Genomic DNA, 17164 nt, shown 5'->3' on the forward strand with positions numbered 1-17164 from the left:
ACAATAGACATGTGCATTCTCTACCAAACTTTTCATTCAATAAAAATTCATAATACCCATTACTAATACAAATTAATTAAAACATATGTTACCAGACTTTAAAACTTTATTAAGTTAATTAATATATGTGCATTCTCTACCAAACTTTTCATTCAATAAAAATCATAATAGCGGTATCTAAAATTCTAAAACCCCAATTTCAAATTCCAAAGTACACACCTTTTTTTTCCAATAAACCAAAATACACACCCCTACACTAAATATACAAACATTTACGAACTTTACATACAATAAAGATTCATAGTACGCATTTCCCCTCTTTTGTACGTAGGATGGTTATTTCTTCAACCACAAGAGGCACACTTCCGAATTATTTTATGCTATTGCAGTCGTTACTTTCAATGCAATACCAGTCCAGACCAATACTGATATTAGAACTTTTATTTATACCGTTTCTACGTGATCGGAGTCTAAATTAAGGTAGACAGTCTGCCATACAAATTACAGTACAACCGTCAGGCGAGGGGTTGGAACAGCGGAGAGATCATGTTCTCTGCCCACTGTGATTCCAAACTTTTCGGACATGTCCAGTTCCTGCCCATTCATCTTATCGGGAAGTGTCCAGTCAAAACAGTGCAATAGCTGCGCCAATGGAAATTGAACAAGAAGCATTCCCAGTTGCTCTCCCGGGCACGCTCTCCTCCCTGCTCCAAACGGAATCCACTCGCAGTTACGTACCTTTTCATCGAGGGAGCAGCCATTCATGAATCTCTCAGGCACGAACCTTTCAGCATCCTCCCACGACTTTGGGTTCCTTCCGATCGCCCAAAGATTCACCAAAACGTGAGTGTTTTTGGGAATTTCATAGCCCAACACATTGCAGGCTTCCATGGATAAGTGGGGAAGGGCAAGCGGCGCTGATGGATAGAGTCTAAGCGTTTCTCTCACGACAGCTTGTAAATAAGGGAGAGAAGGAAGATCAGATTCACGCACCATGCGCTCCATTCCAACAACACGTTCCAGCTCGTCCTGAACCTTCTTTAACAGCGGCGGGTTCCTCAATAATTCGGACATTGCCCACTCTATGGTGGTGGATGAAGTATCCGTGCCAGCGCCCAACATATCCTGCCATCATCCTTATCATCATGACATCAATAGAGTATCACGTGATCATAATTGCTATTCTTTTTCAAAAGGTTATCAGAATCACTATACTGCATCATATTGGAAAGGCAGAGAGAACAAATATAATAATCGACACAAATAAAAATAATATGAATGGTGATTTTTTTTATTGATCACACAGAAATAAAAAAGTGGTGACTTTTTTTATTGATCACACAAATTTTTTTATTAAAATATTTAATTTTTTTATTAAAATATTTATTTTTTTTGAGTAACTATTTGCTTAAAATTAGGCATACCCTAAATTCTAAATTCAACTCTACCCAAAATATGACTTGACTAGACTTAACTTTAACTAAAACTTGACTAAAAATTAATTATCCCTCATTTTAACCCACTCTAACATACTAAAGTAATTACCTTTTCTAACCTTTAAAAAGTGCAATTCATAATACGTGAAATTTTTATGTACATAGAGGATGGCCTTTATATTATCTCGTGTAATTTGTGGCTCCATATCTTTATCTGCAGACGCTGCAAGCAAAACATCTACCAGATCTCGCGTGACGTTGGGGTCATTCTGGGCAACGTGTTCCTTTATTACTTTCTCTAGCAACTTGTCTTGTATTCGATGTATTTCCTTGAAGCGTCTGTTGAGAACTTGTAGATCCATCCAGGCCACGAGTGGTATATAATCGCCAACATTAAAGGCATCGGCTAGCACAAAACTTTCCTGGATCACTGAATTGATTCCTTTACCGCCAATAGAGTCTTGGTCAGAGTACTTTCTACCCAAGGTCATCCTGCACAAAATATCGCTCACAAGGGTTGAGACTGTTTTGCTAATGTTTAGGGGATGATCTGAATTAGCAATACAACGAATCATCGCAGAGACCTCCTCTTCTCTTATGAAGCGGAAGTAATCCAAGCGTCTTGAGCTCAACAACTGTAAAACGCAGACCTTACGCACTTGCCTCCAGTAAGGGCCATACGGAGCAAAACCGATATCGGTGCAATTATACCAAAAATAATTAGTGGCCGCGGATGGAGGTCTGCTAGCAAAAAGCAGATCACGTGTCTTCAGAAACTCCTTCGCCATATCAGGTGAAGAGACTACTAATGTAAGAGCAAAACCGAGGCGAACCGACATAAGAGGCCTGAATTTGAGAGAAAGAGCGGCCAGTGCCTTGTGTGGAAGCTGTCCCAGCAGATGAAGATTTCCAATGATGGGTAACGGGTGTTGGAATGGTAATTTTAAACTGCCGGGAGCTGACAGTTGAGCAGCGACCCAGCTTATTCAGAAAACAGTGATTGGACTTTCCCTGCGATGCGTTCTGATCGCATATCGCACTTTCCCTCGTCACCCTTCGCTGATCGCATATCGCACTTTCCCTCGTCACCCTTCGCTGCATGCTTGTATTATCTGCGATGCGATATTTGTGATGCGATCGCAAATCGTAGATCACATGATTTAAAGGTTATAGAGGCGGTGGCACATCCTCTCTCTTCTTGCGATGCGATGGTGTGATAAGCCATGCATTAAATTCCAGCAAGATATTTTCAACCGTGTAATTAATGATATTTACTAGGGTTGGTAAATGTAGGTGAAATCTTAAATTTTACTATTTTTATTTCACGGAAGTAAGGGAAAAGCAACACGTATTGTAAAGATATTTTGTGTTGTTCATTATATATAAAAAATATGCAAGAGTAGAGAGACGTGTGGAGAGTATTAGCAAGAAGAGTTCTTTCTTCTCTGCAACGCACAACAGTGCTAAAGATATAATTTTTTGAGTTAGTGGAATCAAATTCTGGAACTGAAGTTCCTGTTGTAAATCCCTCTGAGTCGAGGAAGACGATTCTGTAACAGTTTTTATTATTATTTTATATGATTAAGATCCTGTATAAAACCAGAGCGTTGTTCTCTGTGTGTTAGTTTTTGTGTTTGAAATCATCAGAAATTTCCAACATGGTATCAGAGCAGATCTAGGCACTCAGTGAGTCAAAAAAAAAACAGAGTTTTGTTTTTTCACTGTAGGAGCTGTAAGAAGCTTATTGAGCATTTTTTTTTTCCAGCAGAGAAAGTTTTTGCTTGTTTTTTTTACAGTCAGTATCTCTTCTTTATTTTTCACAAGTTAAGATGGCAGATGCTGGAACTGGTTTGACAAATCCCCAACTGCCACAGTTTAATGGGAAAAATTACAGTTATTGGTCCATAACAATTAAAGCATTTTTTGCTTCTCAAGGAATATGGGAGCTGGTTGAAACTGGCTATGCTGAACCAGCAGATGCAACAGCGTTGGCTGCTTTGACAGCAGCAGAAAGAGACCAGTTGAAGAGTGACAGGAAGAAGGATGCCAAAGCCCTCTTTTTCCTCTTCCAATCAGTACATGAAAGTGTTTTTCCGCGGATTGCAGCAGCAACAAAATCTAAGGAGGCCTGGGATATTCTCAAAACTGCCTATCAAGGCATGGAGAAAGTGAAGACTGCAAAGTTGCAGATGTTGAGGAGAGACTTTGAAAATCTCAGCATGACGGAATCTGAAACAATAGATTCATTCTTCACTCAGGTTATTGGCCTAATAACCCAGATAAGATCTCATGGTGAGATTCTTGAAGAAAGAAGGATTGTAGAGAAAATCTTGACAATTTTACCCTCAAGGTTTGAATCTATTGTGGTAGCAATAGAAGAAACAAAAGATCTCTCACAGTTCATGGTAGATGAGCTGAGTGCTTCTCTTTTGTCTCATGAGCACAGACTGAGTAGAGGAACAGATTCCTCATTTGAGCAAGCATTCAAGACTCAGATGTCTTTTGGCCAAAGAAGAGGTCGAGGCAGAGCAAATTACAGAGGTCGTGGAAGAAGCCAAAACAGAGGCAGAAATTATCCTGCAAGCTCAAGCGGAAGGAGCTGCAATCAGAACCAAGATGAAGGTTCTAGCAAACAGCAAGCTCATGGACAAAGGTATGACAAATCCCAAGTCCAATGTCATTATTGTAAGAAATATGGGCACTATGCCAATGAATGTAGGAAAAAGCAAAGTGACATGAATAATAGGCAGAATGCTAATTTTGCAAATGAAGAAGATAAGAACCCAAAGAACGTGTTGTTAACATGTAACATAGCACAAGACAAACAAGATAATTTTTGGTTCTTAGACTCAGGTTGTAGTAATCACATGACTGGAAATATTGAAATGTTTGCCAATCTGGATGAAAATGTGAAATCTGAGGTAACAACAGGGACTGATGATACAATATCTGTCAAGGGTAAGGGCAGAGTCAGTATCCGAGCAAAAAATGGAGAACAAATGATTGTGCCAGATGTATACTATGTACCTGGTCGGAAATGTAATCTTTTGAGCATTGGATAGCTCATAAACAAAGGTTACAACGTGTTCTTCAAAGATGATTTCTGTACTATCAGAGACATACCTCCAAGTAAGAAGATCATTGCACAGGTGCAAATGACCAGCAATAGAATGTTTCCTCTCAAACTCAGGGCAGATTTGAAGGAAGGCAAAACTATTGCAGCTATAACACAAGAAGTCTTTCAGGAACAACTGAAAGATGTGAATTAGTTGTGGCATTTGAGATTTGGACATCTCAATTTCGGAGGCCTGAATCTGTTGCACAGAAAGGGAATGGTAAAGGGATTACCATTGATCGAGAAACCAGACAGCCTTTGTGAAGGCTGCATCTTGGGCAAGCAACACAAAGAAAGCTTTCCAGCAAGAAAGAGCATAAGGGCAAAAGCACCATTGGAAATTGTTCACTCCGATGTGTGTGGACCGATGCAAACACCATCATTTGCCGGAAATAAATATGTATTAACTTTCATTGATGATTACACCAGAAAGACATGGGTGTATACGCTGAAACAGAAGAGTGAAGTGTTTGAAAAATTCCGCCACTTCAAAACTCTTGTCGAGAAGCAGAGTGGGCATTACATCAAAGTGCTCAGAACAGATAGAGGAGGAGAGTACATCTCCCAAGACTTTCTGCGTTTTTGCAGAGAGAATGGCATACAAAAGCAGTTCACCGCAAGGTATACACCTCAGTAGAACGGTGTTGCTGAAAGAAAGAATAGGACCATTCTTGACATGGTCAGAAGTATGCTGAAGGCAAAACACTTGCCGCATGAGTATTGGGCAGAAGCTGTTACTTGCGCAGTTTACATCTTGAATAGATGCCCAACTAAAGCTGTCATGAACAGAATACCAGAAGAAGCATGGAGTGGTCAAAAGCAAACAGTCACTCACATGAGAGTATTCGGTTGTGTGGCATATGCACATGTACCGGATCAGCTAAGGAAGAAGCTTGATAGTAAGGGGGAGAAGTGTGTCTTTATTGGCTATTGTGATGAGTCAAAAGCATACAAACTCTATAATCCATCCACCAAGAAATTGATAGTAAGCAGAGATGTGCAGTTCATTGAAGATGAAGCTTGGGATGGAAGCTTAGAGAAGACAGTGAATGTGAAGACAATTGTGTCTCACGAAGAAGAAGAGGAAGGGACAGCAGCAAATAATCCTTCCTTGGTGGCTCCTCCTCCACCACAGCAAGTACAACAAACCACACCACAAACTGGAATTCGAACAGCCTTAAGAAGTCAAGGAAGTGCTTCTCCAAGCACACCACAGGGATCAGATATACCCTCAAGTTCGGATGGAACTCCAAGTACACCAAGAAGACCAAGATTCAGAAATCTGAATGAGATTTATGAACAAGGAGAGGTAAGTAACAATACCGGTCTGAATTCATTATTCGCTTTATATTGTCATGTTGATGACCCAGTCCATTTTGAAGATGCTGTAAATGAAGATAAATGGATTGAAGCAATGAATGAAGAAATTGGTGCAATTGAGAAGAGTAAAACATGGGAGCTAATGGACCTCCCTGAAGGCAAAGATGCCATTGGAGTTAAGTGGGTCTATAAGACCAAAAGCAATGCTGAAGGCAAGATTGACAGGCACAAAGCAAGACTTGTTGTGAAAGGCTACAAGCAGCAACAAGGCAAAGACTATGATGAAACCTTTGCACCAGTAGCAAGGATGGAAACAGTCAGAACAATGTTGTCTATTGCGGCACAACACAAATGGAAGATTTATCAGATGGATGTTAAATCTGCATTCCTGAATGGAGTATTGAAATAAGAGGTTTATGTTGAACAACCTCCGGGCTATGAAGTTGAAGGCCAAGAGCATAAAGTTTGTAAACTGAAGAAGGCTCTTTATGGTCTGAAGCATGACCCAAGCGCATGGTACAGCAGAATAGATGCTTATCTGATTGAGAATGGGTTTGACAAGTGTGATGGTGAACCCACACTTTACATAAAGCAGAATGACGGTAAGATACTTATTGTTGTTCTATATGTAGATGATTTGATTTTTACAAGCAATGATGCTTCTCTCATTGCTGATTTTAAAGCAGTCATGAAAAGTGAATTTTAAATGACTGACTTGGGCTTCTTAAGATATTTTCTTGGAATTGAAGTAGACCAAAGTGAAAATGGGGTTTTCATTTCTCAAGATAAATATGTAGAAGCAATGTTGAAGAGATTCAACATGCAAAACAGTAAGGCAGCTGTGACTCCAACTGTAGTGGGGTTGAAATTGACCAAAGAAGACAGCAGCAAATATTTTGATCCAAAACTGTACAAGAGCATAGTTGGCAGCCTTATGTACTTGACTGCAACTAGGCTGGACATTATGCACGCTGTGAGTTTAATTTCCAGATTTATGGAAAGACCGAAAGAGACTCATTGGCAAGCAGCCAAGAGGATTCTAAGGTATGTGAATGGAACGAAGGGGTTTGGTATTTTATACTCCTCTTCTGAAAGTTTCATATTGACAGGTTACACTGACAGTGATTGGGCTGGAAGTGTTGATGATAGGAAAAGCACATCGGGATATGTGTTTCATATGGGATCGGGAGCCATCTCATGGGCTTCCAAGAAGCAACCAGTTGTAGCTTTGTCAACAGCAGAGGCAGAGTATGTGGCAGCAACAGCAGCAGCATGCCAAGCAGTATGGCTGAGAAGAGTTCTCAGAGACTTGTGCCATGAACAAGGAAAGGGCACAACCATTTACTGTGACAATAGCTCAGAAATAGCATTGTCTAAAAATTCTGTTTTTCATAAAAGGACAAAGCACATAGACACCAAATTTCACTTCATACGTGAATTGGTTAACAATGGTGAGATTGTTTTGCAGCACTGTAGTACAGAAGATCAGCCAGCTGACATCTTGACCAAACCATTAGCAAAGAAAAGCTTTGATCATTTCAGAAAATGCCTGGGTATGCAGAATAAACCCAGCAGTTAAAATTAAAGGGGAGTGTTGGAATGATAATTTTAAACTGCCGGGAGCTGACAATTGAGCAGCGACCCAGCTTATTCAGAAAACAACGATTGGACTTTCCCTGCGATGTGATCTGATCGCATATCGCACTTTCCCTCATCACCCTTCACTGCATGCTTGTATTATCTGCGATGCGATATTTGCGATGCGATCGCAGATCATAGATCGCATGATTTAAAGGTTATAGAGGCGGTGGCACATCCTCTCTCTTCTTGCGATGCGATGGTGTGATAAGCCATGCATTAAATTCTAGCAAGATATTTTCAACCGTGTAATTAATGATATTTACTAGGGTTGGTAAATGTAGGTGGAATCTTAAATTTTACTATTTTTATTTCACAGAAGTAAGGGAAAAGCAATAAAGATATTTTGTGTTGTTCATTATATATATAAAAAATATGCAAGAGTAGAGAGACGTGTGGAGAGTATTAGCAAGAAGAGTTCTTTCTTCTCTGCAACGCACAGCAGTGCTGAAGATATAATTTTTTGAGTTAGTGGAATCAAATTCTAGAATTGAAGTTCCTGTTGTAAATCCCTCTGAGTTGAGGAAGACAATTCTGTAACAGTTTTTATTATTATTTTATATGATTAAGATCCTGTATAAAACCAGAGCGTTGTTCTCTGTGTGTTATTTTTTGTGTTTGAAATCATCAGAAATTTCCAACAACGGGAACGGCCCAGGGGGTAGCCTCTTATTTATTCCCTGGACAAAGAAGCTCCATGCCCCCACCAACGCAACTAGAGCAATAGCTAGTTTCATATAAAACTCAAGGTATTCCAGAAGGGGCCTCTCCGATCCTAAATCGTTCGCCATTCTTATCGAAAATACTATGTGGTCTCGTTTCAGGTCGCACGAAAATATATACTTGCGTTGAAGGCGCATACCATTAAAACCCTGTTACCTAGCATTCCTGACAAACCACCGTCTCGTCAACGTATGTCATGGAAATTTTAAGTACCTTAATTGGCGCAAATTTCCTGGTAAAATCCCGCGCTAATCAGGTTTTCTGGCGCTTTGGCGCGATTTATCCCTTAAAATCCACGCTAATCGGGCTTCTGGCGCGACTGTCAGCGCAAAATCCACGCTAATCGGCCTTTCCACTCAGGAAAAAAAAGTTTCCGAGTCTGAGCCAGGTGTTCTGCAGTCCACCTGCTCAATTGAGCACAGGGCTCTCGTGTACACACAACCACAAAGGCACTTCAAGCCACACAGGCTATTCCAACCACACAGGCAATTCCGCCACACAGGTGACAAAAGATGAGGCTCACTCAAGCTGAGCTCTGATACCAAGATAAAATGTGAACATAATTGAAAAGAAAGAGATGTAGCTCTCAGGTGTGGCATGCACCTGGGGACTACACTCACAAAACTTGAGAGATCACTCTCGTCCACTGTATTCCCAAATGAATCAAAGATTACATCATGAAATACAATACTAGGAAATAGGAAGTTGCACCCAAATCCCATAACTATAGGAACTAATCCTAAACTAGGGAGAAAGTTACAACAACGTAACTATTTTCTCCATTAATATTAATTATTCTCAACTGAATCTTGAAGGATTGTTTGTGGGGCTACTTTTGAAGCGTTCCATTTCCATCGCACCAAGTAAATCAATAACACTATAACTATAACTAATCTTGATACGACAAAAAGACCCCACAAATTTTCAATTTGAATTTGGCTAGATTCGGGTTGAGTATATCCACTACAATCCTCATGGTAATATGGAAACCACTTTTTTCTTAAGACTTAGAGTGTGTCATTTTCTGCTAGTTCGAGTATTATATTAGAAATATTCTCTGCCAATTTTTCATGTGTGCAACTAAACACCTGCACAGAAGCCGTCAATCTATCTAAATGAGATTACCTACAAACCGAAAAAAATAGACTAAAGATCTTGAATAGTAAGTTTGGTGGATGAGTGCTTTTAACTGAAATCAAATGACAGTGGTAAATATGAATCACTTACAAATCCCCAGCTTTGTGTGGTGAATGTTTTTCCAACAAAGGTGAGCATACCACCATTTTTTGTTACTAGTGATTCCATGTATAGACTCTAGGATGGCTTGTACCTTACCACTAAACAAAGCATGAAAATAGTCATCCTCATTGTTTAAAGGTTTTGTGCTTCAATAATTGGTGTCTTAACTAAAGGCGACATAATTTAATGGTAGATGTGTGCCCTCCACTTCCAACCTTATTCATAAATGACTTTCATTTCAATTAATCTATACCCACTTGCATGTGCATGAAATTTTTTTAGGTTAGACAATATTTAATAAATCATTCTAACAACTATATAGAATAATAATTATAGTAATAGAGTTCAATTTAACCTTGCATAATTTATGAATGTGTAAAAACAAAAAATTTAATAACCAATGTTGCTCAGAACATCATCTTGAAGAATTAACCTCTAAAGACCAACTCGTTTAAAAGTCAATTCAAGACTTCATAACCAAAAGTAAGTAGATCAATATAAGATAGCCTGTTGCCATCCACCTCATACCGGCAACACCTCATACCTTATACACCTATTTAAAAGTAATTAAAATTTTTATTGGTGCCGAAATAAACTTCCCAAATCTCGTATTCCTTCGGCATACTTTGCACCTTTGACGGTAATGGCTAGTTATAATGTTTCTACCCGCTCTGTTTGCATCGTAGTCTATATTAATGCAGACAGTCAGCAATACAGATTACAATACAACCGTAACGCGAGGGGTCCCAATAGCAGACAGATCATGTGCTCTGCGCAGTGTGAGTCCAAACCTTTCAGACATATCCAGTTCTTGCCCATTCATCTTATCAGGCAGTGTCCAATCAAAACAGTGCAATAGCTGTGCCAATGGAAACTCAACAAGAAGCATTCCCAGCTGCTCTCCCGGGCATCCTCTCCTCCCTGCTCCAAACGGAATCCACTCACAGTTACGAATATTTTCATCGAGGGAGCAGCCATTCATAAATCTCTCTGGCACGAACCTTTCCGCATCCTCCCATGACGTTGGGTTCCTTCCGATTGCCCAAAGATTCACCAAAACGCGAGTATTTTTGGGAATTTCATAGCCCAACACATTGCAGTCTTCCACAGATAAGTGAGGAAGGGCAAGGGGTGACGCCGCGTGGAGTCTAAGGGTTTCTTTCACCACAGCTTGTAAGTAAGGAAGAGAAGGAAGATCAGATTCACGCACCATTCGGCCCTTTCCAACTACACGTTCCAGCTCGTCCTGAACCTGCTTCAACACTGGCGGGTTCCTCAACAATTCGGACATAGCCCACTCCATGGTTGTGGATGACGTGTCCGTGCCTGCCGCCAACATATCCTGCCATTATCGTTACCATGAAGACATCAATACAATATCAAAGGATCACTATACTGCAATATCATATTTAAAAGCCGCCATTCAGATACAATACGTGCAATTTTTACATACATATAGGATGGCCTTTATATTCTCTCGTGTAATTTGTGGCTCCATATCTTTATCTGCAGAAGCTGCAAGCAAAACATCTACCAGATCTCGCTCAACGTTGGGGTCATTCTGGGCAACGCGTTCCTCTATTACTTTCTCTAGGAACTCGTCTTGTATGCCATGTATTTCCTTGAAGCGTCGGTTGAGACCTTGTAGATCCATCCAGGCCACGAGTGGTATATAATCGCCAACATTAAAGGCACCAGCTAGCACAAAACTTTCCTTCATCATTGAATTGATTCCTTTACCGCCAATAGAGTCTTGGTCAGAGTACTTTCTACCCAAGGTCATCCTGCACAAAATATCGCTCACAAGGGTTGAGACTGTTTTGCTAATGTTTAGGAGATGATCTGAATTAGCAATACAACGAATCATAGCAGAGACCTCCTCTTCTCTTATGAAGCGGAAGTAATCCAAGCGTCTTGAGCTCAACAACTGTAAAACGCAGACCTTACGCACTTGCCTCCAGTAAGGGCCATACGGAGCAAAACCGATATCGGTGCAATTATACCAAAAATAATTAGTGGCCGCGGATGGAGGTCTGCTAGCAAAAAGCAAATCATGTGTCTTCAGAAACTCCTTCGCCATATCTGGTGAAGAGACTACTAATGTAAGAGCAGAACCGAGGCGAAGCGACATAAGAGGCCCGAATTTGAGAGAAAGAGCGGCCAGTGCTTGGTGTGGAAGCTGTCCCAGCAGATGGAGATTTCCGATGATGGGCAAAGGGAACGGTCCCGGGGGCAGCTTCCTATTTCTTCCCTTGACGAAGAAGCTCCATGCCCCCACCAACGCAACTAGAGCAATAGCGAGTTTCATATAAAACTCAAGGCATTCCAGAAGGGGCCTCTCGGATCCTATTTCGTTCACCATTGTTACTTATCCAAAATACCGTGTGGCCTTGTTTCAGATCGCACGAAAATATATACATGTGTTGAAGGCGTGTGCCATTGGAAGCCTATTTATAAGCTACCAGTCATGACAAGCCAGCGTCTCGTCAACGTATGTCATGAGAAACCCTTCTCGTCAACATTTGCAAACGGACGTTGCAATCGACCTTCTCCTCCCTCCACCAGACGATTTGTCATGTGTTTACTTAAAATTCGGTGATGATACAGAGTCATGACGGTTACTTTTTTATTTCAAACTGATTAAGCGAAAATACGGAGTCATCGCAACTGAATGGTTGCTTTTTTAATTTCAGTTTAATCTATATATAGAATTTCGGTGACTATCCGCTGTCATCACATTGGAACGGGTGCTTTCAAACTGATTCATATATAAAATATTAAGCGAGAATACAGAGTCATCGCAACTGAATGGTGACTAAACGCTGTCATCACATTGGGAATGAGTGCTTTCAATTTTAATATGATTCCTTTGTATAAAATAAATTCAATGATGATAAGGAGCCATCATATGGTCGGAGGAATCATGGCTTACTGATCAGGGTGGTTTAATTTTTAACTATCCTCATCAAGTTGGTTAATTTTAATTAAAAGTATTATAAAATATTAATGATTTATTTTTAGTTTATTGTTTATATTACATGTGTATGTGCATTTGGTAAATATTTTATTTGGTTAATTTTAATTAAAAATATTATAAAATATTAATGATTTGTTTTTAGTTTATTGTTTATATTGCATATGTATGTGGTAGATATTTTATTTTTATATTTAATAAGAAATAATATATATAAATGTATATATTAAATAATATAATTTTAAATTAATTTGTGAAATAAAGTAAGAAAAAATAAGAAAATAAAAATATCATAGTTTAACATTTAAGGAAGATGTAAATTTTTAATATTTTAAAAAATATTTTAATATAACTTTATGTACATATTGAGAGATAAGAAAAAAATATGTGTATGTGTTGTGAGTGTCTCTGAGAGGGATTATATTTCATTTACATTATATGAAGAGATTTCTTATTGTTGACACCTAATCCGAAACGGATGAGGTGAAGCTGGACAGTCATCTAGAAGATGAACTGATCCGTTTTGTATATGTATAAATAATAATTGTCTAATGAATAAAATCACCAGTTCTGTCTTGCGCTCATTAAATTGCTGGAGTTACCCTGGCCTGACATGGTATCAGAGCACAGGTCCCAAAATAGCTGTAACTCCTGCCTCTGTCCTGAGACTGAGCCCTCTGTCCTGAGACTGAGCCCTCTGTCCTGACACTGCGCCCTCTGCCCTGTGCGTTTCAGTTACACCTGAGACTGCGTGCCTCTGCGCTGCTGAATGTGCGTTCTTGATATTCAATATCCCTGAGCATTGATGCGTTTTTTGAATATTGAGGGCATAGATGCCGTATAGCACAAACCTGTGCAGTAATTCCTTCTATCCAAGCGCTGGCCTGGATTTTCCATTGGTAGCGGATTACAGTCCACCCTTCAACAGTCCTCCGTGCGCTCTCCCATACGCATATAGATTGTGCCTCCATTGATATTACAGTTAATACCTTGCCCATCGTGAATACATCGATATTACAGTTAATACCTTGCCCATCGTGAATACATCTTGAGTAACGTTGTGGGTAGCGCAGCACAAGCAAGTTGAGTAGTATCGGTTTCTTGAGTGTGGACTCGGTTTTGAGGGTGTGCATTAGCACCATAATTCTCTACACCACCGCATTCTAAAGCAGCAGTGGCCGCCGTGAATACATCTTGAGTACGCTGCTCTTGCTATCGCTCAGACCATTTACCAAATCTCCTTTTAATTGCCGCGAGAGAAATGGATCATAGCTCATTTAGCCTGTCTTCAGAGTAGGTTTTTTGGGACTGGAGAAAAATATTGTGATCCTTCCAACAACAAACTTGCTGGAGACAAAAGGGATAGTATAGAATTTGTAATCTGTAAATCGGATGTTATAGCCATATAGCGTAGAATGCAACCCATAAGAGCACCTTACATACTGTTTAAATAAATCTGGATGCTTTGGCAGAGTCATGGGTGGATCAGTAGATAAAGGAGTCATTGAGTGACTGCGTTTTTTTTTATTGACTGCATTTTTTATTGAAGACTCTCGGCATCGGTTGGTGACTGCGTTTTTTTTTATTGACTGTGTAATGGTGACTGCGTTTTTTTATTGAAGACTCTTGGCATCGGTTGACAGCGTTTTCATGTGATATATGTTGAGCAGTGGTATATGTTGAACAGTGATATATGTTGAGCAGTGATATATATTTGAGCGCCCTCGTTTTTTTTTCTTAAAACATAATATTATGGAAGTGATATAAAGAAATGGTGATATAAGAAATGCTCATGATATGCTGATGAAATGTTAGAAGAAAAATAAAATGCATAAGGCTATCATATAAGGATTTTTTCTCTCTCAACAGAAGTGTTTTTGGCAGAGATATTTTTTTTTACAGAATGCATTCAATCATTTCTATGGTCGGAATAGTTCTCACTGGCAAGGAGAACTATTCTGAATGGTCTCGGATGGTGAAACACACCCTCATCTACAATGAGCTGTGGAAAGGAGTGTGTGTCGGAGAAGAAGACAAAGACCCTGTGCAGCCCACATCAGACAAAGAACTCGCCATTTGGGAAAACAAGAACAGCAAAGCCTTTGCATTGATCGCAGCATCTGTAAATGAGGAAGTAAGTCGTCATATTTCATCCTATTCCACTGCCTTTGAAGCTTTACAAAAGCTGAAAGAACTCTATGATACACATTCTGCACTTGAAGTTGTTCAGCTCATGATTAAACTCTTCACTCTTGAACTGAAAAATAATGATCCTCTTACTCTTGCATCTGAAATAAAGTCTATAGTGCATGATATTAAATCCACTAAGGTTGAGCTGGATATCTCTCTTATTGCCTTTCTCAAAGCACTCTATCCTACCTACTCTAACTATCTTGAGTCTTTACAAGCAAATGGAAATCTTAAAGATATAACCTTTGACACTCTTGTGAAAAAGTTTGCTGAAAGAGAGAAAGCCTTTGGAAAGAAAACAGTCCCTGAATCTTCTGAAGAGACTGTTTGCCTTGCTCATAAAGAAAAGCATCCTGCTCAAGATTCTACAAGAGGAAGAGGTGGACGAAGAGGAAGAGGAAGATACTTCAGAGGCAGGGGGGGCAGACATCCTCAAGCAGAAAAGGCAGATCTGCATTGCATTCGCTACAAACGAAATGGATCACATGATGCTTCTACATGCAAGCTACCATGGGACAAGGTTGAGCAGAGAAGAAATCAGCAGAAAGGTAAAACTGATGACACAGACAAAGGTAAAGCACCTGAATCCGCTCACTATATTGAGGCACAATGTAACATTGGAGTAAATGAAGATTTGTTTAATGCTTCACTTGCTTCTTCGAAAAATGACTAGTTGCTTGATTCAGGAGCAACCTGTCATATGACTCATAGGAGAGATTTCTTTGAAGATTTCACTGACAATGTTGATGGAGCAGTATACTTTGCAGATCAGTCAAAAATCAAGCCATCAGGGCTTGGCACAATCAGGCTTAAACTGCCTGGTCTTCCAGACTTTCTTCTGGATCATGTTCTATATCTTCCACAGCTGAAGAGAAACTTGCTATCCCTGGTCCACATCCGCCAGCAAGGTCACTCCATTCACATGTTTGATGGCAAGCTTGAGGTAAGAAAGGCATCTGACCACTCACTTGTCATGAGGGGTATAGAAGAAGAAAGACTCCTTAAACTGCAAGGAACCTCTGCTCATGCACAACATTTCTCATATATTTCTCATCATGAAGAAGGTGCACTTTCATCAAGTTTATTATGGCATGCTAGATTTGGACATTTAAACTATGATAGTCTCCGCTTGTTGAAGAAAAATGGTGTTGCTGGTTTGCCTACAATTCCTAGAAAACATAAACAATGTGATACTTGCATTCTAGGAAAGCACAGCAAACAGTCTTTTCATGATTCACATTCAAGAGCACATAGGAAGCTTGAACTTATTCATTCAGATTTATGTGGTCCAATGCCTATTTCTTCTGCAAATGGAAATAAATATATCATGACATTTATTGATGATTACACCAGAATGTGTTGGGTTTATTTTTTGAAGAACAAATCTGATGCTTTTCAAACATTCAAGAATTTTCATAAATGGATTGAAAATGATGCACAATCTCATATTGGGTCTATTCGCACTGATAATGGAAAAGAATATACATCAAATGAAATTGAACACTATCTTCGCCAACATGGGATTAAACATCAAACAACTGTGCCTTATAATCCTCAACAGAATGGTGTAGCTGAAAGAATGAACAGAACAATTTTGAATATGGTACGATCCATGCTTTTCTTAAAAAATGTAAAGACAATGTTTTGGGCTGATGCTGTTCTATGTGCTGCATATATAAAGAATAGATGTCCATCTAGTGCTATAAGAAACAAGACTCCTTATGAATTGTGGTATGGACATGTTCCTTCGGTAAAACATCTCAGGATATTTGGTTCCACCTGTTATGCTTTAATACCAAAGGTACATAGAAACAAACTTGGTGCTAGAAGTCGTAAGTGTATCTTCCTGGGGTATTCAAACACATCTAAAGCATACCGCCTTTATGATGAAGTAAATAAGAAGTTTGTTTTATCTAGAGATGTCATTTTTCTTGAATCATCCAAATCTGACAGTGTTGTTGAGCGGCAACTTGATCGCTTGGATAGATTCACAAAACCAAAATCATTCCAAGAGTTTGATAATCAGATTCCACATCTTGAAGGGGGGATTCCTATACTAGATCAACATGTGGAATCTCCTTCTGAAGAACAATCTCCCCTGCATGACACTCCAACAACGGATGATGCTTTAAGTGATGTAATTGATAGAATTGGGAGACTTAATCTTGATTCAGTCCCAACTCAATCAACAGAACAGCCTGGACCATCTCAGAAAGGTCCCCCAAAGTGGCTGACAAAGACACTTGAAAGTGTTCATCCTGATGAAATTGGAAAAACAGGAACCAGAAATACAAACCGACAAGATGGAGGTGATGTAGATAACTCTAATTCACCTGTTGATATGGATATTACTTATGATTGTGAATTGAACTTGTCTACAGATTTTGAACCAACTTCCTTCAAAGAAGCTGCTTCTCATGATGAATGGAAAGAAGCGATGCAGAAGGAGTATGATGCCCTCATAAAGAATGGCACTTGGAAGCTGGTTGATCCTCCATTTGGAACCAAACCAATTGGCTACAAGTGGGT

The 17164-nt window shown here is 39.5% G+C and overlaps 2 protein-coding genes across 2 annotated transcripts; both read right to left on the minus strand.

Annotated features, from left to right (window-relative positions):
* Nucleotides 1-282: 282 nt before the first annotated feature.
* Nucleotides 283-8348, minus strand: LOC149214497 (cytochrome P450 71AU50-like). Its single transcript, XM_089390919.1, has 3 exons — nucleotides 8152-8348; nucleotides 1598-2384; nucleotides 283-1125 (listed from the first exon to the last, which is right to left on the minus strand). The coding sequence occupies exons 1-3, from the start codon at nucleotides 8298-8300 to the stop codon at nucleotides 502-504; spliced, it is 1560 nt and encodes a 519-aa protein (XP_089247045.1). The 5' UTR covers nucleotides 8301-8348; the 3' UTR covers nucleotides 283-501.
* A 1624-nt stretch (nucleotides 8349-9972) lies between these two features.
* LOC149214498 (cytochrome P450 71AU50-like) lies at nucleotides 9973-11879 on the minus strand. Its single transcript, XM_089390920.1, has 2 exons — nucleotides 10925-11879; nucleotides 9973-10813 (listed from the first exon to the last, which is right to left on the minus strand). The coding sequence occupies exons 1-2, from the start codon at nucleotides 11831-11833 to the stop codon at nucleotides 10190-10192; spliced, it is 1533 nt and encodes a 510-aa protein (XP_089247046.1). The 5' UTR covers nucleotides 11834-11879; the 3' UTR covers nucleotides 9973-10189.
* Nucleotides 11880-17164: the final 5285 nt, after the last annotated feature.

Source organism: Pinus tabuliformis, chromosome 1_1 (genome assembly GCF_031772625.1).
Source record: "Pinus tabuliformis cultivar Carrire ecotype Pingquan chromosome 1_1, CPIR1, whole genome shotgun sequence".
NCBI classification, from domain to species: Eukaryota; Viridiplantae; Streptophyta; class Pinopsida; order Pinales; family Pinaceae; genus Pinus; species Pinus tabuliformis.